Raw genomic sequence first — 24,669 nt, forward strand, 5'->3', positions numbered from 1 at the left:
GTTCTTAGGTCTTTCAAACAGCATTTGACAAGTGAATCACTCCTCTTTCCTTTCCCTGACTGGCAGCTCCATCTCAGCTGTATTTGTGGGTTCTTACTCAGCTCTCAGTTGTAGCCTTCCAGTTTCTGTCCTCAGACATCTGTTTTCTATAACATTAACTCCTACACTCCATGCCCTATCTATATGCTGATGACTCTCAAATTATATTCAGGCCCTGAATTTAATACTCATGTATCTCACATCTCCTCTTGGATTTTGTATAGACATCTCTCTCTCTTCTTTTAAACTTCAGGTGCAAGAGTTGTGGGTGTGGCTCAGAGGTAGAACATTTTCCTTTTTTGTGTGAGGTCCTGGCTTTGATTCCCAGCACTGAAAAAAAAAAATTCAGGAGCATAGCATCATAACCTTTGGTTGATGACATAGTTGGTTTTTGCCAATGTTTGGTCCTTTTGTGATTAATTGATTTACTTATTGTTTTGAAAAATATAAAAATTAATTATGAACCCATTTCCCAGTACAGAAAACAGAACATTGACAAAAGACCCTACATGATCTGGCCTTCTGGGTCCTCATCTGCTCCCACCCCCCTTGCTGCTTCTTCGGCCTGAAATCTTTGAAGTTGCTCTTCCAGTGCCTGGAAGGCTCTTTTCCAAGTCATCTCTGTGTGTCTCTCATTCTATTGAAGTGACACTCATCAGGGAGCCCTCCTCAGCCTCTTCATTAGGAATGCCAATGGGCAAAAGCCATTGCAGAAACAGTGCCAGGTGGGTGGTTAGACGAGGGCAGCAGACCTGCCCAACAGTCATGCAGCTGTTCTAAAGCCAGCTCAGGAGGGCAGAAACCTCCTGTGGTGCAGAAGGGCAAAAGCTCACTAAGTCCTGATTTTTCAGGATGAATACAGTCTGTGAAGGCAGGGCCTCATGATCCTTCCGACCTTCTGGGCTTTAAGCAGGAGGTGCCAGAGAAAGTACCACAGGGATAAGTGGCTTATGGCAGCCAAGCGTTCATAGAGCTGTCACTGTTTGACCTAGCTGTCTGCTCTTCCTTTCAGTGTGAAGCAGAATTTGTCAACCACTGGATCGTTTGTCTAGTAACAGGGAATGTGAGCTGGGTTTAGACCATCATGAGACAGGACTTTATTTGGCTCTCTCCATTTGACAATAGTATAATCCTTGCATACATTATGAGACTGGAGAATTTTAGTGTTTTTCCCAGATGATTACAAAATCAAGGGCAATTCACTTTTCCAAGGTAGTTGTTACACAAGGGGTACATCTGTCCTGATGCCCTAATGGACTCAACCAGGAAAAAAAAAAAAAAAATGAATCCCCAGTACTTTTCCCTTTATGTCCAGTGACTGGTTACTTAAATTCACACCTTGTATACAATGAGAAACAAACAACATTTTAAAAAAGAAAAAAAAAAGAATATAATTCCTCCCCAATTCCGACTCTTTTTTTCTCTGTAGCCCCTCATAACTGACTATTTGTGCATCTGTGTACTGCCTGTCTCCTCTCAGGAGATTGAATTCTCCATGGGGACAGAGACCTGGTCTTGTTCATTATTCTAACCCCTTGACCTAGGACAGAACTTGGTACATAGTGGGTGCTTTTTGCAGGTTGGGTTCTCTGGGAAGCAGATTACAAGATGGAGTTTGGTGTGCGTGACTTCTGTGGATTAGCAGCAATAAAAAGGAAGAGAAGGAGAAAGGGTCAGGCAGGGGGAGAGGTTGGGCTGTGGAACAGTCTTGATGAAGTCCTCAGCCAATCCCACAGGAAGCTCTGAAGCTGGGATGGCCCCTTAGAGTTGAACCAAGTTGGGGTAACAGGTCTGAACCTTTATAATGCCACAGAGATCCTAGGTTTTCCTGAGAGGGGAGCATGACCCCAATGAGCTCACTTCCTAGGTAATTGGGCAGTGGACTGACCACCAAAGGTCTAGCAGCACTGCCAGAAGTTGAGGAGAACATTGCTTCATTTCTGATGGGGGACATGAGTAGCTCCTCGCAGTGCCCACCAAAGCATCCAATAAGATGGTCAAACAAAGGAACTTACTGAGATCCAAAAACAGGATAGATGGGGCAAGTATCCATGACATACAAGAGAGAAAGTAAGGCAGAGTCGGGTCAGTGAATCCTCATGCCCAAAGCCCTCTGTTTGCACATTCGTCCATTGCTTACTATAAACCCAAGCCCTGTGCTGGGTACTACAGGGAGATGACATTACAAACAGTGTCCCCTGACCTCAAGAAAAACAAGGAAACATAGCACAGTAGTGTGTTATAACCTACACTTGTAGAAATGAGTGCTTCTAGAGAAGGAAGAGGAGGGGAGTCCCTCAGTCAGGGGAACATGGGAAGGGTTGAGGAAGGCAGTATGGAGGAGGCTTTTAAAGCTTTTAAAGAGGACTAAGACTTTGCTGGTCAAAGGAGGGAAGGCAGCTGGCAGAAAAAGTGATGGAGATCAAAGGTTCAGATGTAGGAAGTCCCTAGCCAGGTGGCCAGTAATCTTCTCCACGCTCTGGTATTTAAGGTTGGAGACTCATTGTACATGAATCCCTCAAATGCCACCCAACGTGTGTCTTCAAGCCAATTCCTGAAAGAGCTTTCCTCTTTGCTTGCTAACTACCAGCCTCGGGAGATAATTTTCAGGTGTTCTCTGTGACTTGTTCCACTTTTAAAACTGTAATGAGCCATTAAATCCAATCATCCAAACTATAAAACAGTCCATTGTATTTGAGGAACGGAGTATAATATATTCAGAAAAGACCATACCTTTCCGATGAGAAACCGAAGGAGTATTAGCTGAATCCGGTTTAAAAAAGTTTAGAATCAAATAAACAGGCATAAAGCTCTTCACTGGTGAAACCCTACAGATGAAGGAACCAGGCATAGAAAGGTGAAGGGATTTCTTCAAGGTCACACAAGAGATCTGTGTCAGAGGTGAAACCCAATAATAAACACACAGCCTCTGTATCCTGTCAATGACCTCCTGATTTTTCCAGGGCTCCCTAAAAGATGCTGCTATCCTCTTTTTAAATTAATAGCAACAAGAGCCACTGGCCAACACATTTGCTGGGTCAAGTGGCAGCTCTTTTCTAATTGTAGCCACTATAAAGAGGAGTGACAGCAGTTGAGCTAGTTTGGAATCTGTTTTCCTGTAGCTCATGAATGGCAAGCAGAGCAATAAACTATGGGCTTTATTGTTGGGGTAAGAGAATGATTTACAAGGCCCTGGCAGAGGTCACCAGGCTTGCTCTGATGGAAAAAGAAAATACTCTAAGCCTGCGATTTCAGAGAGTGACAAATAGTCGTCACATGAAACCATGGTTTCAGCTTGAGGTTCCAACTGGGCTTCATGTTTTCTCACGAGTTAATTTCTGTTTGCCTAACCAAATCAAACTGAATGACAGCTTCCTGATATGCTTCTAAAAGAGTCTCTCCCCAATCCCCCACCCCCTGCCAGATATGAACCCAGCATTCCTTAAAGATCTAGATTCCTTTGATTGTTCAATTGCAACCTCAGATGTTGGCTTGGAATGTGTGGGTAATCTTGTGACCAAAAGAAAAAGATGAGAACTGAGTGCCAACAGTGGTTATTGCTGTGTTTGACCAGTCTGGAAACAGAACCATGATGAGAAATGACACTGTTAAAATCAGGCCTGAAAGATACAAAAGACCCATATATAAAATTATATCAAATATTGATCTCAGTCCTCCAAAACTTAGAAACAGGTAAAATGTTTATCATTTACTCCAAATTAATGACTTTTAAATAGTGAAGAAAGGTTTAGCTTTTTTCAGTGGGAGGTTACATGACCCCACATCCCTGGGTATGAGCCATTTTAATCTTTTATTCAAATTATGAGAATTCCAATGATTTAAGTTTGGCCTAGAGTTCTGGAAGAAATCAAGTGCATATAGACGCTTTGTTGATAACTATTATTCTGTTTGTCAAGATCTTCCATAATGTCCAGTTTCAAGATGAAACCTGGGCAAAATGAAACTTTAGAGAATTACATTGACTTTCAATTATCATTACTAACTGATGAACCCAGCTAGTATTAGTCCAAACAGAAGAGCTACACAACTATTGTGGTTGTGCAGTGGAGCTAAAGAGACACTGTGGCCTACTACTAGGTCATCAGATAACTAGTAGAAATGCTTTTGTTTTCCCTAAAATCTGTGACAGTCAATTCCTATGGGTCACACTTTGGAGTTTAATGTGTCACTCATCAGTCTCTCAAGTTACACTCATTTCTCATGCCCAACTTTATCAAATGGTCTTGTTCAAAGGAAGATTAACAAGGCCAGTAACTTGTAACTTTCTCATGTGCTAGTCACCTATTCCTATTGTTGTTCACATGGCTTACACACCATAAATCCAGTCAGTACTTAGCATTCAGATTCAGCCAAGATGTGTACTGTTGGTGATGATGGTGATGGTGTGTGTGACCGTGGGTGACATACATGGTCTTGCTTCATCCTAAAAGCAACTGTATTCACTTCTATTTTATAGATAAGGAAATGAGAAGAAGCAGTGAATGACTTGGTAGGCAGGGGCCAGGTGAATATGGAGTTCGTAAGCCATGAGAGTCCAGCTGCCGTGGGAAAACCCTGGAGGGCTCTCAGTAGGGACACGATGTGATTTGCTTTATTTCTGCCAATCATGGTGATAGTTACAGTATCTCGTGTAAAAGTGGCATTGGGGAGCCAGAGAGGTACTTCAGGAAAGAGTTCTTAGCCTGCTGTTGCCCACTGCTAATCAACGATTCTCACTTTTCCTGCATCTAAGAGAAGACAGAAAGCCTTGTAGACGGAGAAAGCGTTGGTGTGGTCTGATAGCAGGATGCCAGTTTTTCTTTGACATCCTCCACCCATTTCTGCTTGAGCCCCCTCTGGGTGTAGTGCTTGAAAGCAGATTCCACAAGGCCAACTGTTATCAATCTCCTTTCCTTCCAGAAGCCCCTGAGGCCAGAATATCTCTAGAGGTCAAGATGCTAGATAGCTTTTTTTTTTTTTTTTTTTTTTTGGTTGGGTCTTGGATTATGAAATGTGGTGGTATGAGGGAAGGAGGCACATGGAAACTGAATTGGGGTAAGAGTCAGCTGCAGTGACCTTTGGAAGAGAGGGAAGGAGAAGAGAGAAAGGCCCAGAGAGTGACTAATTTTACCAAAGATTTTTATGAGGCTACCAATCTAGGAACTGTGGAAATAATGGAAGAGGGTTTGGGACTTTGTCCTACTTTTGTAATCCTTTGTAAAAGCTTTAGGGTGGCATATTCTACTTCTTGAAGGAAGGCTGCCAAGCTACAATTCAACCCCTCTCTCTACTACTTCTCTCTCCCTCTTTTCTCTTTCTCTCCCTCCTTCTCTAGCTGGACAATGTTTGTTCTGCAGTGTAGCAGATTTCAGGATAATTTTCTTTTTACATGTTTAAGTCACTTCCTCACCAAAATAAAGCATCCCGAGAGCAGAAAATTGGATCTTATAGTTGCACCCCCTGAGGTACTTGGTGCATGACACATCGATGATCTGTCACAGACTAACTGATGCCAAGGTCTCCTATCTATTAGATGGAATGATCATCTGACTTCAAGGTTTGTTGGGAAGATTAGATTAGATACGTGTGATGTTTCCTTCTGTAAGTTTGTGAATCTGAATTCATACGGTTCATTCCACAATCATCAGGGCACACCTGCCATCAGTTATTTGGGTTGGGTAGAAGTGGCCTCATTCATCTGTGTCTAAGACTGTTCTTTGAGAGGTGAGTACCTTGCTTGTTATGGGAGGCCACAGAAGAGTGGGGCTACTTGATCTTCTGGTGGGGCCATGAGCTTTGGGATTGATTACATTGGGTCAGCACTTCTGAATCTAATTGCTAGCCTCTTACCTGAATGTCGGCCTCCCCATAATAAGTTTTTCCTATTATGTGTCCAGAGTCGCTGAGGACAGCCATGTTTTCAATCACAATCATTTGTTGAACAATGCTTAAGGCATAAAGCATTAAGTGAGGGACTGTAAGGGAGGCCTAAAGAATCACCATGTCTTGGGTATTTTCTGCATACCAAGCTCTGAGCTACACCTTTTACACACTTTATTCATTTCAAACATGAATAAATCAGTTTCTGACCATAAGGAACAAAATGTTATTTGTGGAAACAAGACATATACACACAAAAGGATAATGAATTATTTTATGTATGGCAACTAAAACTTAGGACAATAAGAGCATTGAGAATTTAGAAAAGGAAGAGGTCATTGGTAAGATGTGTGATCATGAAAGTCTTCAAAGGGAAGAACACATTCTAATATGGACCTTGAAGGATGAATAGTATTGGGGTAGGGAGAGAGAAAAAAGGAGTTCATCCCCTAGGAGTATAACTGAGCAAATCTAAAAATAAGAATGAATCCTAGTTGTGTCCAGTGGACAGCAAGGATCACACATAGAAACAGATTCAAATGTCTAGTTATGTACTTTTTTAACTTGCTTCACTTTGTAACATATTTTGAATAGTTTTTTAAATCAGTGTGTATCATCTTCCCTGTTCTTTTTCAAAGCTACATAGTATTCCATTATATAGGTGATTTTACTTTATTCCTTAGTCTCTTGTGGATGGGCATTTAAGTTGCTGCTAATCATTTGCTATTGGAAAAAAATACTGTGATAAATAACCACATACATATGTAATTTTGTTTGGGAGTACATTCATTGGATAAATTTCTATAATTACGGGGTTAAACAATTTGTACATTTGTCATTTTTAGCGCTTCTAAATTGTCCTCTGTTGGGTTAGTTCCTCCTACAGTATATGAAAGTGCCTGTTTCCCCCTGGCTTTGCCAACATAAGAGTGTTCACAAATCTGATGCCTCAATACAGTTTTAATCTGAATTTATTTTATTATAAATGAGATTGAGCATGTTTTCATATATTTAAAAAAGGTAATTGTATTTTCTTTATAGTACTCATATCCTTTATCCATTTTTTATTGGACCATTAGTCTTTTTTATTTCATAATAAGGAAATTTGTATAAAGAAATTTTTATATTGGAAACAGCCTTTGTGGTCCAAGTTACGAACACTCTCAGTTTGCCATTTTTCTTCTGAGTTTGCTTATTGCATAAGTTAATTTTTTTCCCATCTAACCAGCCATTCCAAAAGTTATTGATTTGGAACAAAAACCATGTGTTTGTTCATGATGCTATGGTCTGGTCTGGGCTTAGCTGAGACAGTTTATCTCTGTTCCACGAGGTGTCAGCTGGCCTCACCTGAGCATTTAGTCAACTGGTGGTTGCTCGCCTCACCCATTTAGTGACTGTCTGACTGCCAGTAAAGTCAGGGAGGTAACTAGTCACATGTCACTCATCATCCAGCAAGCTACTCTAGAATCCTTCACCCAGGGGTTGCACATGATAGGCAAGTGCTCCACCACACTATATCCCCAGGCCAATTTCTTTTACTTGTTAATTTTTCTAGGCAGATTTTTGTTTTTATATAAATAATTCGATGATCTCTACTTTCATGGATTCTTGATTTTGATTCATTTTTAAAATTATAGTATTATAGTTATACATAGTAGTTGGGTTCATTTTGACAAATCACACATACAAGGAATTTGATTTCAGTCCCCAGTCCCACCCCCCTTTTCTTCCCCTCCTCCCTCCTTCTCCTCTCCTGCTCTACTGGTCTTCCTTTCACTCCTTTATTTATTTTTGATTGATACTTTCTACACATACATAAAGGTGAAATTCCCTTTGGTACATTTATATATGCATACAACATGATTTCGTTAAATTCATTCCATATTTCCTTCCCTTTTCCATCCTTCCTCCCTTCTCATTCTCCCCTTCTACTCCACTGATCTTCCCAATATATTTCTAATATCTCACCTCCCCATACCACCTCTTATTTTGCTCTAGCTTCCACATATGAGAAAAAACATCTAACCCTTGATTTTTGAGTCTGGCTTATTACACGAAACATGATTTTCCTCCATTTCCATCAGTTAACTGGCAAATGCCATTATTTCATTCTTCTTTACCGGTGAGTAATACTCCATTGGGTATATATACTCATTTTCTTTATCCATTCATCTGTTGAAGGACACCTAGGTTGGTTCCATAGCGTAGTTGTTGTGAATTGAGCTACTATAAACATTGATGTGACTGCATCACTTTTACTATGTTGATTTGAATTCCTTTGGATATATACCTAGCAGTGGTAAAACCAGGTTGTTTTAGTCAGCTTTTCACTGCTGTGACTAAAGGACTTGACCAGCACAATCATAGAGGAGAAAAGGTTCATTCAGGGGCTCATGGTTTCAGAGGTCTTAGTCCATAGAAGGCTGTGGCTCCATTCCTCTGGGCTTGAGTTGAGGCAGAACACCATGGCAGAAGAGTGTGGCAGAGGGAAGCAGCTTGCATCATGGTGATCAGAAAGCAGAGAGAGAGAGGGTCCATTTGCCAGATATAAATATATACCCCAAAGCCATGCCCCAATTCCCACCTCCTCCAGTCACACCCTACCACTTCAGCTACCATTCAGTTAAAATCCCTATCAGGGGATTAATCACTGATGAGATTAAGACTCTTACAACTCGGTCATTTCTCCTCTAAGCCTTCTTTCCCTCTCACACACATGTGTCTCACCCATGAGCTTTTGGAGGACACCTCACATCCAAACCATAACACAGGTCAAATGGTTCCATTTCTAGCTTTTTGAGAAATCTCCATATTGCTTTCCATAGTGGTTGCACCAATTTGCAGTCCCACTAACAACCTACATTTATGTTCTTAACCAAAGCATAGTTCTCCTCCATCGGGCAAGTTTGTTGTATCAGTCAGGATAAGGAACATGCCCACTAACAAATCCTCCTACATCTCAGCGGCTTTTAACAGGAAAGTTTTTCTCCAAGCTCATGCTATAGCACATCATGGTTCAGCATAAACTCCAGCAGACTGCTGACCTCTTGTTTTCTGAGGTGGCAGAGATAGCCCACTGGGGTTCCTTTGGTAGGGACTGATCGCAATCTTAATAACCTCCCAAAGGTCCCACCCTCTGATATCAACACATTTAGGGGTAAGATTTCAAGATGTGGGGGCTGGGGGAATAGCTCCGTGGCAGCACACTTGCCTAGCATGCACAAGCCTCTAGGTTCAATCCCCAGCTTCACAAAGAAACAGCAAAGAGTTCAACATATGAACGGAGGACACAAATACGCAGTCCATTGCACCCACCAAAACGACATACGGAAGTCTTAACCACCTGCTCCTCGGGACCACAGAATGCGGCCTTCTTTGGACACAGTGTCTGGGCTAACTAGAGGTAATCAAGTTACAATGAGGGCATTCGGATGGATTCTCACTTTATATAAAAAGGTATCTTTTCTACAAAAGGAAAATTTGGATACAGAGACTGCACATATAGAGAGAAGATGATCTAAGGAGAACATGAATATCTATAAACAAAGAGAAGTCTGGAACGGATTCTTTCCCCACAGCCTTCAGAAGGAACAAACATGCCTTGATTTTAGACATCTAATTTCCAATAGATGTCCCTAATAAACACCTACTGTTGAAGCCAGACATTTCATAGTACTTTGTTAAGCAGCCATAGCAAATTAATACAGGGCCCATCTCCAGTTGGGCCATCATCCAGGGGATGTCTGGTTATTATTTTAACAGGTTTTCTGGAGTCACACTCAGACTGACAGGAAAGAGACTCATGATCAGTCAGCAATGCTGTCCATGAATATGGGGCAGGGGTAGTAAGGCAGTGGAGTCAGCGGACAAGGGATCTAGCACATTCTGACAGTAATGACAGGAGGGCTTACACAAACTTGTGAGCTGGTGAACCCCTGGTGTGCTTGCCAGGAATCTATGCCTGAGTGCATTGTGCTGTAGGATGGAGGACTGTGGCAGGTGGGTAGGGAGGAAGCTAGGCATCAAACTCATATGCTGGTACCCAAGGCCAGCGATGAGGCAGCAGCCCTACCCTAAAGAGAGCAGCCACAACCACCAAAAGAAAGTCCAAGTCTCAGATAAAATGAGAGCTCCTTACCAGATACTGGCATCCCTTTCTATTAGCTCTTTTGAAGTTTGCTGTCTTAAGACTACAGGGTTCACTCTTCCCAAATCTTCTAAGCATTATAAGATTTCTTCTCTAAATATGGTTGTGTGGTTGACAACAATCTAATTTTTCAAAATATCCAGTAGAGGACTGGGGATGTGGCTCAGTGATAGAGAACATGCCTGGCATGCGTGAGACCCTGGGTTTGATCTCCAGAAAAACAACAAAACAAAACAAACAATGAACAACTCAAAATATCTAGTAGAGAAGATTTTGAATGTTCCCAACACATTGGAATGATGTCTGAGGTGATAGATTCACCAGTTACCCCCATCTGATCTTTACATACTGCATTTATGTATTAAAATGTCATACCATATCCTATACATGCATACAACTACTACATGCCAATTAAAAATAAAAATATATTTTCTTCTTTAGCATAGTATTGTAAGATCTCAAAACTTCTCTAAACCCAAGGTATTTTTCAGAGTGGATCTCAGATTGTACTCATGTATGAAAGAGACCTTGAAATATTGATGAAAAGGTACAGAGTGTGGTATCTTACTTTTGATAGGTGAGAACCCCTCTTTATTGCTTTCCTATAGGCAGATTTAGTAACAAAGTTTTGTTTTAATTCTGAGGAACTGATGAATGCCTGGCATTGTGTGTGCCTATGCACACATGTGTACATAAGTGTATGACAAGCATTCACTACATGGGGAACACCATTATCGATTTGGAAGCAAAATAGCACTATGGTATAGATATTTGGGTTGAATTAGCAGGTCCTGGCAACAGATAGTAAGATGATATCAGAAATGACTCAGAAGAAGTGACCACGCAAGAGAAACAGAACAGATAAGGTGAAAGAAGAGTGTATCAGTCATCTATTGCTTATGTAATAAGTCATCCCAAAATGTAGTAGCTTGAAACAACAACCATGATTTTTGGAGTCAGTAATAATGGGCAGTCTTGAGTGAATGATTTTCCTCATGTGGTCCTTCATGTGGTTGCAGTCAGCTGACAGATTGATTGGGAGTTAATAGTTATATGGATCTCAGTGTATGGGTTCATCTAGCCACTCTTTTACATGGTGGCAGAAGTGTCCTTAGTGGTTGGAGAGTGCGCTCCTAAATGCACAAGCTCTTCTCCAGCTTCTGCTTTTGCCTGCATCCCTTTTGCAAATGTTCCAGCGCCCAAGCCCCAAGTCCATGTGGGCAGTGGCTGTACAAAGGCATTAGTACAGGAAGGAGGTTTTCCTAGGGGGCTCTTAGTGGAAGAATCCAGCCTAGTTTCCTTTTCTGAGAACTCTTGTATCATGTCTTGAGAATGCCAAAGATACAGCTTGCAGATGAGTCAGAGATTTTGCCTTAGAAAGTAGGTTCAAGAGTTAGTGAAATCCTTGTTGTTTTTATTAATATGACCCCATTTATACCCACAGGCAAGTAAAGCTTGAGGAAACTTGAATAAATTTGGTCTTGAATAAATCCCCTAATCGCTGAGATTTAGATTTCCACTTGTAAAACTCCCTTCACAGGGTGATGGTGAGGATCACAAGAGCCCAGCATCCTTTGTGAAAAGCGCTTGTGGCTGCTCTTCCTATAACAGCCAGAATATGCTGCCATTCTGGGGAATTTTAAACCTGGTACACAGGAAAATATACAGATTCACAAGGAGAAAATAAGAGCTCCAAATGCCTGGACTATTTAAATATATATTTTAAAAACTCATGCCAGGTGCATTGGTGAGCCCCGATAATCCCAGCAGCTCAGGAGGCTGAGGCAGGAGGATCAAGAATTCAAAGGCAGCCTTAGCAACAGTGAGGTGCTAAGCAACTCAGTGAAGCCTTGTCTCTAAAATACAAAATAGGGTTGGGAATGTGGCTCAGTGGTTGAGTTCCCCTGAGTTCAATCCCTGGTACCAAAAAAAAAAAAAAAAAAAAAAAAAAAAATCATGGGAGGACCTTTTGATTCCAGACATACTAAATGTGTGTGCGTGTGTGTGTGTGTGTGTGTGTGTGTGTGTGTGTCTGTCTGTCACTCTCTTTCCCTGAGATCAAAAGGGAGAAAACAGATTTTGGTTGTTTCAAACATCATCTTTACCTTTAGTCCTAATCCTAAATTGCTCCTCTATTTTAAATGCAGCTTCTTCTCTTCTGCCTCTAATAGTGTCACTCTAGCTCACAGGACATCTCCTCCAGAGGTGTTTGATTGATCATACCCCAAGTTGATCCCTGCTCACACATCCATCAAGTGCTACTGAGTCCTTTTTATGTCTGGATTGGTGTTAGGACTTGGTGACAAAAAAGATGAATGAGACAGAGTTTTTATCCTCCAGGAGCTCACAGACTAGCAATGAGTTAGATGCATGAGCAGGAAATAGTACTGTTATTGTGTGCTGTGAAAGAAAAATTTGCATTTATTCAACCAACATTTAATGATTGCTTCCTCCATACATGCTTTTTTATGGTGTAAAATACAAACATGGAGAAGATGCCTTGTCTATTTTTAAGGTGTATCTTGCGAAGGGGACAGAGAAGTCAACAGCCACAGGTCAGGAACATAGAAGCCAGTGCCAAGTTAGCAAGGGAACCCCGAGTGTGGCACCTGCCAGATGGAAGGGGCTGGGAAAATTCCCCACACATTCTACACAAAACAAGAAAAAGGCAAAGATGGATTCCAGGTGGAGAGAGAGACATGTATAAAGGTAGAGTGGCCTAGGAGAGCATGACATTCTGGAGACACCCAAAGCAGCTCAGCATAGCTGATCACAGAATGAGAAAGGGGGACATGCGAGAAATCCAGAGAGGTGGGCAGAAGTCAGACCACGAGCAGGGAAGCAGTCATCAGATTTGCATTTTAGCAGACGTGGGTAGACTGTTACAAACAGGGGCCAGGTGCAGGACAACGGTGTCAATAAATTAAATAATTTTAATAAATTAAATTTAATAGCTTAACTTAATTTAGAAATGATAAGGGTTTAATTTTGGCATTGTTTTGGAGAAGAGAGAGAAGGATGGATTTAGAAACATAAGAAAGTGTTAGGAGCTGAATTAGGTCTCAAAAAACTGACGTTGACGTAACCATGAGGACCTTGGAATGTGAGTGTATTTGTAGATGGGGCCTTCAAAGAAATAATAAGGTTAAAATGAGGCCATTAGGTGGGCCCCAGTCCAATATGTTTTTAGAGGAAAGGGATATTAGGACATAGACAAGCACAGAGGGAAGAGTCTGTGAAGACACACGGAAAAGGCAGTCTTCTACATACCAAGGAGAGAGGCCAGAGGAGAAACCAAGCCTGTCAACACCTTTCTACCACTTAATCATGGTCCTTTGTCATGGTGGCTGAGCAAACAAGGCAAAGAGGAAGAATCAGGACGGATATGAGGAGCAAGGAAGGAGGGAATAAAGGACAACTTTGAGCTTTCTGACTTTGTATAATCTAGTGTTGGAGCCCAAAGAATGATACCCCCAAAATATGATGTTTGAGCATGCTAAGGATTTGACCTAAAGGGGAAGCTCACCTTGCTCCTGCCTACCCAGGCCTAAGAAGAAATTCTCTGGAATTCCCTTATCTTCATTAGGAACAGATTGCAAAGGGAGCACAATGGCCATCCCATTCTGAAATCCCATTATCTAACTCATGAAAGAGGACAGAGGAATGTAACCACACCTGGACGGGCTTCCCCGATGTGATAAAGTCTTTCCTCTGGGCACATTCAAATTCCTTAGAGACCATCTTGGGGACCATTCCTTTTCCTAATCATCACTCACAAGCATTCAAAATTGTCTGCATGCTCCTCCATAGGAAAAGGGGTAAATGAGTTTTTGAATGATGTTAATTGGGTAGGTGATCACAATCCCATGGCGTTCCCTTATGTGCAGTGGTCCCCATTTGCACATTAATAAATTGTATTCCTTTTCTCTTATTTAATTTTTGTCAGTTTATTCCAGTGACCCTTCAGAGGAGAAGTTTCCCTTCACCTCAACACTAGCACGTGATGCTGTTGTGTTCTAAGAGGGGTGACCAGGAGGATAGCAGGGTTGGAGATGATGATGCTTTCTAATTTTGCACTCCTGGAAGGACAGCCAAGTGGAGATGTCCACTATGCAGCTGGCTTCGTGGAGCCAGGACCCAGTTAGGAGGCATGAGCTGGGGACACAGACATTGGGATCTCTAGATACAGGGGTGGCTTTAGCAGAGCAGGGTTTCAGGGTCACCCAAGGGACACATATGCTGTGACAAGAGAGGGCAGGAGATAGAACTGTGGAGAAGTCCATCACTTATGGGAGAGAAGGAGAGGAGGAAGGAAATGTGTGCACAAGACAGTGGGTGAGGCATTGATGGAGGCTCTCAGAGAGGAATAATGTCAGAGAGCCCATAGAGCCTCACCAGTGCTGGAAAGCTTAATGCGTTCAGTTCTCTCTCTCTCTCTCTCTCTCTCTCTCTCTCTCTCTCTCTCTCTCTCTCTCTCTCTCTCTCTCTCTCCCCCACCACACACACAGGTTTGCATTGCAATGACTTTAGCCATTATTTTATGTGCACTACTGTTCAGGTTTTGGAGTTAGGACCAGGGTAAGATCTGTTTCTCCAAAGGTGGCAGAATGCTTTTCTCTGCCAAGTAATGCCCACCCTCATGGTTGGTGGACTCCTTCAGTGATCTTCCTAACAGAAGCTGCCCCTTGGCTATGTCCTCTCTCACGTGGAGGGCTCTCTGCTGGTTCATCCTGGTTTTTCCTCCAGGCCTCCCTTGATGACAGATGGCTGGTCTGCTCTTTTTAGGGCTCATTGGGGACTGAGGAGAATTCCTATGCCTTTGGTCAGAATGTATAGGAACTATGGAAACCATCGTTCCTATTGCCTCCAGCTTTCCCAAACCTGGGAAGGATCCGGTTGGCTGCATAGTTTTCAGGGTTAGGCTCTTTACTTACTCTGGGGAGGGGAAAGTCAAATGGATCCCCTCTCAAACCAATCAGCCCAGTAAGAATGCCACCAAAAGAGGTATAGTGATTTTCCTAAAGCCAACTGGAGATTAGGACCTGACTCTGTTGTACTGTAAAGATTTTTCCACTATGAAAGTGCCCCGTTCTCTGATGTCTTCCTACCACTCAGTCCTCCTTCCCTCCCCAACTTTACTCCATGGCTGCTCCAGGAGCCCATGAACCAACGCTGGAATGATTGTGTGGAAGCCTTGGAGCACCTTCACTTGATTTGAATTTTTTTTCCTTTTTGGCAGTGCTGAGGATTGAATCCGGGGTCTCATACACACTAGGCAAGGGCTCTACCACTGAGCCACCTTTACCCTAAGCGGTCACAATTGTCATGAGCATTTCCCATCCAAGTTTGGAGGACAATGTGAAGAGAGCAAGCTTTATGCCCGCATCCTGTGTAACTGGAAACCCGATTGCTGGGTGAAATGTCAGAGATCATTTTTGCAAATTCACCTTTAACAGCAATAGTCCCACATAATGTATATTCGGTGTCCCTTGGAATCCTAAAAAGAAAAAAAGCAAAGTGTTAAAAAAAAAAAAAAAGGAAAAAAAGCAAAGTGTAAAAAAAAAAAAAAAAAGGAGTGAGATGAAAAGATCAGACCCTTCTACCCTCTCACTGAAATAAAACCAGAAAGTATTTGTTCACCCTGAGCAAGCAGTCTCTGGGGCTCAAGGTGAGCTCCCTCTTGAGTGACAAATTCAGCACTCTTGTCACTTCAACTCATGGTATTTCTGATGTCCTGCCGTATGAATCACCTCCATGAGAGACCCTATCAGAGGTGACCCAGTCTCTGTCTCAGTGCCAGCTACCAGGCAGGGATGGGAACTTCCAGCACCCTGGCTTCCTGGTACAGCCTGACAATGAGATATTCCAGGACATTCTTATTTTGCGATTAAGTCTCCTTCTCTAGCGCTACAGTTAAATGGAAAAGAACTGTGTTAAATATGAGCCCTGAAGCAGGGGCCTGGGAAACTTTTCCTTCTCATCCTCTCACCAGGTCAGGGCTGGGAAAGGCAGCTGTGGCCCTTGGCTTCCCTGGCTGGTTGTGAGCAGGCAGCCACAGGCAGTTCTGCACAGCAGAGCTGTTTCCTCATACCTGAGTGCAACCCTCCCGGCCTGCACTATTTAAGGCCAGCACACTGGAACTTGCTGTGATTCACAGCACCCAGGAGGGCAGCGGCAGCTCCATTCATCCCAGCACCTGGCCCCGACGTGGGAAGGAATCTTCCCCTGGCCATGGCTTCCCTGGGGCAGATCATCTTTTGGAGGTAGGGTACTATTCTCTCTATCTAAAGGTTAAGAATAGGAGTGAGGTCTTTTGGGGGTGTTGAGAACTGTGGGGTTGTCCCATAGGGTCTTCTGATCCAGTATTGAGCTTGTGGGAGACTTGCTGGACAAGAACCTAATTGGATTCAACCGTGCACCCCAGCTACTGAGGGCATCCATTCAAGGTTAGAGAGGTTTCTCTAGATTGAGGAGAGTGTGTACCAGGCTGGGGGCTCCACTGAGATATTAGGGTCTGAGCACTTTGGGTGCACTAAACAGGGTAGCATGGAGCTACTTGGTGGGCTGGAAGGGAATCAGTGACTGGTAATGGGTGGGACACAGGAGACCCTCGAAATAGCCCTCAGGATGAAGGTGAACCTGCTTTGACTCTTCTCTGTGGGTGTAATTTCTCTGCACTCTGAGCAATTCACACCAACACTCCTATATCATCCCCAACTCAAGGATGAAGTTCCAAGTTTTCCTGGGAGTTCCTTAGAGAGGAGACCCAGGCAGCAATAGCCACTGCTAACTCCCCAGAAATGAAGAAAGAAGCAAGTTTCTCCTCTACCCTCTATTCTAGGGGTTGTTTAAAAAAACAATCCTCCAATTTCTGTGTCTTTTCTAATGAAAAGTAAAACAGGCTGAAGTTGGAGACCCTTCTAAAATGGAGAGCAACTTCCTCATGCTGAGAGACACTGCAAAGAAGAAAAGAAGGGAGGGATGGAGGGGATGAGGGAAGAAAGGACTTCAGATTAACAGTGGAAAGCTGGTGAAGGGACTGAGAGCACAGCTTACTTCCCAAAGACAGCCCAGAAAATTCTTTTCCTTGAAACAGAATGTCAGCTCCATCACCCATGTTCACCTGAAACCACCAGCCCTGCAGCAGGGGTGGAGGAGACTCAGTAGGATCCTCAGGGCCTGGCAGCTCCATCAGACCCTGGAGAAGCAGCAGGTGATGATGGTGGGCTTCCATCCAGAATGTTCACAAGATGTACCTACATCAGAAGAACTAGTGTTTTGTGAGCTTCCACTAGGTGCCTTATGGAAATGTCTACTTTGAGCCTCTCACTACCCCATTGTGAATAGTTAAGTCATTTGCTCAAGGCCTTGTGGCATGTGTAAGGGCTTTAAACCCACTCTATCTCAGTCTAAAACCCCAGCTCTCGGTCCTGTGCCATGCTCACCCGCGCTCCCACTGCCCCAGCTCCTCTGCCTCTCCCCTCCCCCATTCCTCCAGTCTTGGTCCCGTGGATGGGAAACATGCAAGTGGCTTTGTTGTTTCAAGGACCTTCGTGTGGGCTTTCTAATAATACATTGCAACCAGCCAGACTGGTTTTGCTGGAGGATTAGCAAGAGGTGGGTGTTCAAAATGCAGATCCCCCACCCTTTAGAGACCCATTGGAATCAACAGAGGCTCCTCTTGTTGGCCTCAGTTGTTTCCTTAGCTATTTGTGCTCTGCGGTTGCAAAAGCAAGGACAAACCACAAAAGTGGCAAATTCTTTGTGCGAAGGAGTCATCAGGAAAGGAACAATGAGAAACTTCAGTGGGACGCAGGATCTGAAAAGTTTGTCCTAGAGATGCAGATGGAGTATGTGTGTGGGGAGAACCTAGTGTTCTCTCTTGGCCATAACAAACCCTCTCTCTTTGCCATAATTTCATGAATTAATAATAGTATCTCTCACAGAAGAAATCATGACTACAGTGATGTGTGAGAGCTCATGTGAGGATCTGCCATCTTCTGCAGACTCAGTGGATTATTGCCTTAAGGATTGCCAGAGATTTTAATGCCTTCAGATCTCACCCTGAGAACACATGCTGCTTAGGAATGGAATGCTAATGTGCAGTTGTACTACCGTGCCTGACCTCCTTGGTGCATTCAGGAACTGTGTGATCAGGATTCTCCTCCCTTCTTCCCACCCTGGCTGTCAATGCAGCAGCATCACTCATAGAATCTTTTCTGAGTGCTGCTTGGGACCCAGGAGTGAAGAGTTATTATGATCCCTGCTCTGAGGGGGTTACATTCTAGTCAACAATATTAACTTAGAATCTGTTCTGTGCTGGGTATTGCATTAGGCAGTGGGGTAAAGGTAGCCAAAATATTGGCAAGATAATAGCCTAACAGGGAAGAAAGATTCCCAAATAGACATTTTCAACATGTTATTTATAAGTCATGGGACAATAGACACAGGATGCAATGGGGGCACTGCCTCACCAGAGACTTTGGGGACGTTTTCCTGAGCCAGATGATGTCTGGGCCGTCTTGGAAAATGAGTTAGTGTGACCCATGTGAAGAAATGGAAGAAGGGAACTGTTAGTAGAGGGAACAGAATAAAATCAAATAAAACAAAACTCATCAACCAGCATAGTATGTTAGAAAACTCTGTGTTTCCATTACAATGTGAAGCGTGAGCCAGAGAATGCGAAGAGGTGAGGCTGAGGAGTCACATTAGGGCCTTATATAGCAGACTGAGGGTGAGGAATCTGCTGTTGGCAATGAGGAGACCTGGCCAGCTCTCAGTGGGGGGAATCTTGGTGGTTTTCTTCTGAGGTGAGCAGAAGCCTGGAGGGAAGGGGAAAAATTGGGAAACAGTTGTAGTCAGTATAAGGAATGATAATGGCCTGAAGTGAAGAACCATAGGAGAGATTCAGAGAAGGGAAATGAATTATAGAAACATTTAGGACTTAAATTTGTTGATAGTATATGATCAAAGGGGAGGTAAGGTGGTAGAGTAGAAGTGGAAGAGGGGAAGGGTGGAGCTTTGTATGACTTCCATGTTTCTGGATTGGGCAGAGTGAGTTGAGGGAAAGGGAATAAAGGAGAGCTAGTTAACTTTGGTATGTGTTGAATTTGAGGCTCCCCTGGAACCTTCAGATGGAGATGTTCAGTGGGTAGCAGAAGGCATGAGGCTGAAACTAGGAGAAGTCAGTGCTGGGCATTTAGATCTGAGTTCACAGACAGGGAATGATTAAATGGGGTGTCTTCTAAGGACAGCACATAGAGGAGGAGAAACTGGAGTGGAGAAGCAAAGAAAACCAACATTTAAGGGTGAGTGCAGGAAGGGGAGTTGAGGAAATTGGGACTAAATGGTAAGAAGGGTAGGAAGAGATCAGAATAGGGAAGTCAGAGATGTCCATAGAGCAGAGCTGCATGGAGCACCTAGGACTGGTTCTTCATGAAACTTCCTGGTTTCATTGGAAGTTATCTGTGACAAGGAGATTGATGAAGACATGTCAAGAGAAGGAAACTACTGAGTAGAAAAAGAGCAGGTATCTTTGTACCAGATAAAAGTGGGTGAAACAGAGAGTGAAAGAGACTTAAAGAAGCCTCAGGGAGCTGAGCTCTGGACTCTTGTTCTCCCATTTTCTCCATATATTCAAGCTGGCACCTGGTCCAGACATCTCAGATAGCCACAGAAAGTGCTGGCAACACCATTCAAGTTTGCCTGGGCCTGAGGAGATCTCAAACCAAGTCATGTTGATACTTCAAACTTTACAGGGATAAGAAAAGTTGGACCCAACTTTTGGCCTCTCTGAGCCACAACATCTGAGCCTTTGGGGTCTTCAGAGCCCATCCCAGGAACATGACAGGAACTTGGAAAATGGAATAAATTGTTCATTGGAATAAATTCCTAAAGAGGTGGCACTTTGTTTCTGCCCCTTCGAGGGAATGTTACCTTCTGAGCATGAAGCTCTTCCCTGTCCCTACCTGTTGCAGCCCTCTCATCTTAACATTCTGCTCAAATGCCACTTCCACTTTGCAGTCTTCCTGGATATTTCTAGTTGACATTAATTGCCCCTTTTAGGTTCACAGTCATACTCACTCATGAATATCTATTCCTGGTGCCCTTTAGTTTCTCATTAGGGTTAGCTTCTTCAGGGTCTGGACTTTGTCTTGCTCATTATTGTAGGGAGGCAGGGTTGCATTGTGGCTACACATCTGGGTTCTGGGATTAAACTGTCTGGTTTCATATCTCTATGAGATTCAATTTCCTATCTATAAAATAGGACCAATAATAGTTCCTAACTGCCAGGGTTATGTGAATGACATGTGGAAATTAGGTACTTGGTACCTCCTGAAAGCTCTGTTAACTATTGCTATACTCATTATTTGAAACTCTCTCTACAATGCTCAGTACTCTCCATAAAAATTTAACAATTCCGTGACCCCCACTGGCTTTTCTGCCCTGAAATGGATGTTTTAGTGAGGGTACACTGTGGATTAACTGCCACTGGGGTCTCTTAAACAATCAGCACCTGTGAAATGCTGGAGAATAGTCACAGAATTCTCCAGATTCTTATTTTGAAAAATAAATCAAGTCCATATCACCTTTCAGTCTATGAATCTGAGGCTCAATCATCCTTTAAATCTGAAGATGCCAGGGCTGAGACTCTAATAAATGTCTGGCTCTGTAAGCATCAAGCATTAAAAGGTGGCGGTAAAAAGTGTCAAGATGGTGAGGTAGTCTGGGACGTCCTTTTGTGCACATTCCAGCACCTAGATCCTCTAATGAGGCGCTGTCCATCAAGACCTAAAGCAACAGCCTTCAGGGTGCAGTTGGAGCTATGGAGCTATGACCAAGCACTCAGTCATTGTTAATTAGCTAAACTGCCTCACACTTTTAATTATCTCCATTCCGTAGATGCAAATGTTGAGGCAAGATAATTTGCTCAGTGTTTCCCAGCAAGACAACTACAGGAACAAACATGTTCCTACCTACTTCTCTATTTGGGCTTTTATCAGAAAATTGTCTTTCTGATCAGCTCTGATCTGCTTCATCTTCTACCCCTTAAAGCAAAACCCAGTTCATCACAGGCAAATACTCACTTCCTCAGGGATGAGTGACTTTCACTGTAAAAAAGTTCTTAGTTGACTGAAGAGAGAGCTATCCCCAGAACAGACTGGAATCTGTGGACGGTTGGTCTGTGTTGTTTCAGGTGGCTAATCTAGATCAGTGAACACAGCAGCAAGGAAAGAATAAATGCAGTAAGAATTATACATTTTTAGAGTTTGAAAACTCAGAAAGTCGGTACCTGCTCTCATTCTATCAAGAAGATAATCAAACTAAAGTATGCAGTTTGCCCAAGGGTCATGCAGTTAATGAATGATAGAAAAGGGATTTTTTGATGATCCTATAAACTACATTGGACCCCAGAAGACCATGTTTTACCCAAGCATCAAGTAACCTCCAATCTGAGATACAAAAGTTTCATCCATACTTAACCTTTGACCCATGAAGAAGTAGAAATATGTGGATTCTAGAGTTAGTCTGAGACGTGCATATAGTCTATCTCTCTACTGCCTGACTGTGGGACCTCAAGTAAGTTACTTAATCTTTCTGTCTTTCCTTATCAGTAAATTGAATTTTATTAATAGTACCTAGCCCTTAGGGTTGTTATGAAGACTAACTGAATTAATACATGTAAAGAGCTCAGAGCAGCATCTGACCCATAGGTAGCACTTTCTGTTTTAATTACTCTTATTGAATGATTCCCTTCCAATGCTTTTAGAGAATAACAAAGTAACTTGTGGGGAGGGAGAGGAATGACAAATCCAACAAGAACCTTTGTGTCTGGAATTTTCTGGGGTTCCAGGAGATTTGAGATACCTTTTTTCCAGCTCTTGTTCTATGAGATATGGGGAAATCCTCTGCCCTGGAAGTAGTGAATTAGGCAAATTTGAAAGGCCGCCAACTGTCCCAACACTCCCCTTGACATTCAGTGTGGTCTCCTGACCATTGGGTCATCTGGGAACTGTTAGAAGTACAAATACTAAGATGCCTCCAGACTTTCGGAATTGGAAGCTCTGGGGATGGGCCCAGCAAACCGTGGTTAGGACCCTCCAGGTGACTGATGCCCACTCAAGTTCAAGAAGCATTAAATTAGCAGTTTTTCTGGGCCCCTAGATACCCAGCAAAAGTGCAAAGATTACATACAGAGAGAGATAAATTTCACCTAGGATCATTTGTCACTCCACACTCTTCTTTAAGAAATGTTTAAAGGAGCAATGGATAGTTCTTGGTGAAAACAAAAGGGAGAAAAACGTGAAGTTTCTGCAGGTAAGAAACCCAGGTTATATTTCTCTTCATATTAACTTTCCACAATCCCAAACCATCTGCCTGGTATACTTCAGATTTACTATCACATCACTTACAAATGTATTCCTACTACTCCCTGCATGGCAGTAATGGGAGAAAGGGCAGACAATTTTCCTTCTTTCTTTTTCTGCAGATTTAAAATGAAAAATTTCATGGAATAAAAACCATGAAAGATTTGAGAGGCAGAGAGAGCATCCATAATATTTAGGGATATTGAATTGTCTCTTTTAACTACCTATCTTGCTTCTTTATTGTGTTTTCTTCATACCCCCCACACCCAGAATAGCCATTTCACATCTCTCTTCTGTCTTCAATTCTCTTACAAACCCCCATCCCTTCTCCCTATCCAAGTCTCAGATAATTATCTTGCTTCATCCTTCACTGAGAAAAATAGAAGCCAGCAGACAGATACTCTTTCATCTTTTCATTTCGCACCCGCTACACTCATTGGTGCCCTTTTTCTCTGCCTCCCCTTGTCTGTCCAAAGGATTTACCTATCTCTATCAAAGGTCAGCCCCCCAGCACCTTGGACCCATCTCCTCTCCCCATTCATGAACACTTTCCCAGCCCACCTCATCAATCTCTCCTCTGCACTGCTATTATCCCAAGCAGCATGTAATCCATGTGTCAGTATTTTCTATTTTAAAAAGAAAAACCACCTCTCAGTCTTGCAATTGCTCCTGCTACCATCCTATTTCTTTTCCCCCCTTCTCAAAAAAAATTGCTGCAAAGGTTGTCTGAAATTACGGATCTTACTGGTTTGAGGGCATTGCAGAGGAAGCGTTGATACGGTGATTCCTGGCACAGAGTGGAGCCAGGCTACCTGGGTCTGTCCTTTCCCAGCTCTGCCACTTTCTGTGGTAAATTACTTCATATGTAAAATAGAAGAAATATTAGAATCTACATCTTAGGATCTACATCTTTCTTAGGATCTTAGTATCTACATCTTACACTAGTTAGATTTTGTATTTTCGTCCCCACTATACCAAAATACTACACCTGTCAATGCCTCTACAATGTTTACTTCTTTTTTTGTGTCTTGTCTTTACAACAACATTCAATGCAGATGTCTCTGTACCTCTTTCTTGAAATACCTTCTTCTCTAGGTTTCCATTTCATACAGTCTTCTGATTTCCTGTCCTTTGCCTTGCCTTGTGACACAGGTCCTAGCTCTTAGAGTTGGCTGATGCTTCTCTGCACCTGGTAGCAGCTTTTCTCCTGGGTCCCACCTGATTCCAAAATATTACACTCCGCAGTCAGGGAACCTGCCTCTGGTACCACAACATATCCTTTCATTTTTTTCTGTATTTGACAATGGACGCTTTCCGTGGCCAAAAGACCTCGGGGTTTGGAAACAGAATGTAACAGCATAAAGATAATGAGGCTGTTAAGGGCTGGCATAAGCTTCCTAAAGTCCCACCAGGCATGATACTCATGAAAATAGCAAGTACTATGTGGAAGGTGGTTTTTTCTTGACCCCAAAGGAGCCCCAGCCATATGCCCTTAAAGTTTGGGAGAGTTTCCAGAGAGCCTTGATGGAAAGTCTTGTAGTAGATAGAGCTAGAAAAGCATTCCTCTAGCCAAGAAGCTGATCCTTGATTTTGTCTTCTACCCGTCCAGGAAAACTGTTTTCTATCTTCCTGTCTTCTCTTCTTTGAAAAGAGGTAGGGTCTTGGTGATTCCCTTTGGAGTTAAGGGAGAAGAAGTCAAAGTCAATGGGAAAGTCATGGTGTCATTCTAGTGACCTTAGGTCAGGGGATCTTTCCCTAATAACTTTAATATGGGTGAATGGCATCTTAGTAAAAGTCAGTCAAGTTTTCCAGCCTTCTGTTGCAGTCACCTTTGCCTTGGAGTCAGCTCTGTGGCACTTCCCTGTAGAGGAGCCTCTTGGGTACTTATTTATGCCAGTTCCTGCAGAAGGAAAGTATACAAGGAAAGCTGATAATGGACTTGTAAATCAATGCTGGTCCAGAGTCTACCAACAAGGCTGTGTTTGGGAGTGGGACAGGGGAGGGAGACATGGGAGATAGGACTCCAACCTATCCCTTATGCAGAGGAATTCTCCACTGAGGCCTGAGAGGAAAGGGTGCTCCTCAGCTACCATGCCTTTCTGGACAGCAGCTTTGTGTTGCTGCCACACTGAGTTTCCTGCAGGCCAGGTTTTGCAAGCCAGCTTGACCAGAGGAATTCCCTTGGGCCATGACAGCCTCACCCTCTACCAACAGGCTGCCGAGGGACTGTTGGGG

The 24,669-nt window shown here is 43.0% G+C and overlaps 1 protein-coding gene across 5 annotated transcripts in view; it reads left to right on the forward strand.

The window, feature by feature from the left end:
* Vtcn1 (V-set domain containing T cell activation inhibitor 1) overlaps positions 1-24,669 on the forward strand; it is a 185,525-nt gene that overhangs the window by 100,898 nt on the left and 59,958 nt on the right. For 3 of the 5 annotated variants that reach the window (XM_047559827.1, XM_047559825.1, XM_047559826.1), the window contains exon 1: positions 16,227-16,329. The exons of the other annotated variants lie outside the window; for them this stretch is intronic. Coding sequence is in view for 2 of the 3 variants with exons in the window: in XM_047559825.1 (XP_047415781.1) it covers positions 16,298-16,329 (32 nt within the window). In the remaining variant the exon portion in view is untranslated. Of the gene's footprint in view, positions 1-16,226; positions 16,330-24,669 lie in introns of those variants that run through there. 5 annotated transcript variants of the gene reach the window in all.

The sequence above is a fragment of the Sciurus carolinensis genome, chromosome 1 (genome assembly GCF_902686445.1).
Source record: "Sciurus carolinensis chromosome 1, mSciCar1.2, whole genome shotgun sequence".
NCBI lineage: Eukaryota > Metazoa > Chordata > Mammalia > Rodentia > Sciuridae > Sciurus > Sciurus carolinensis.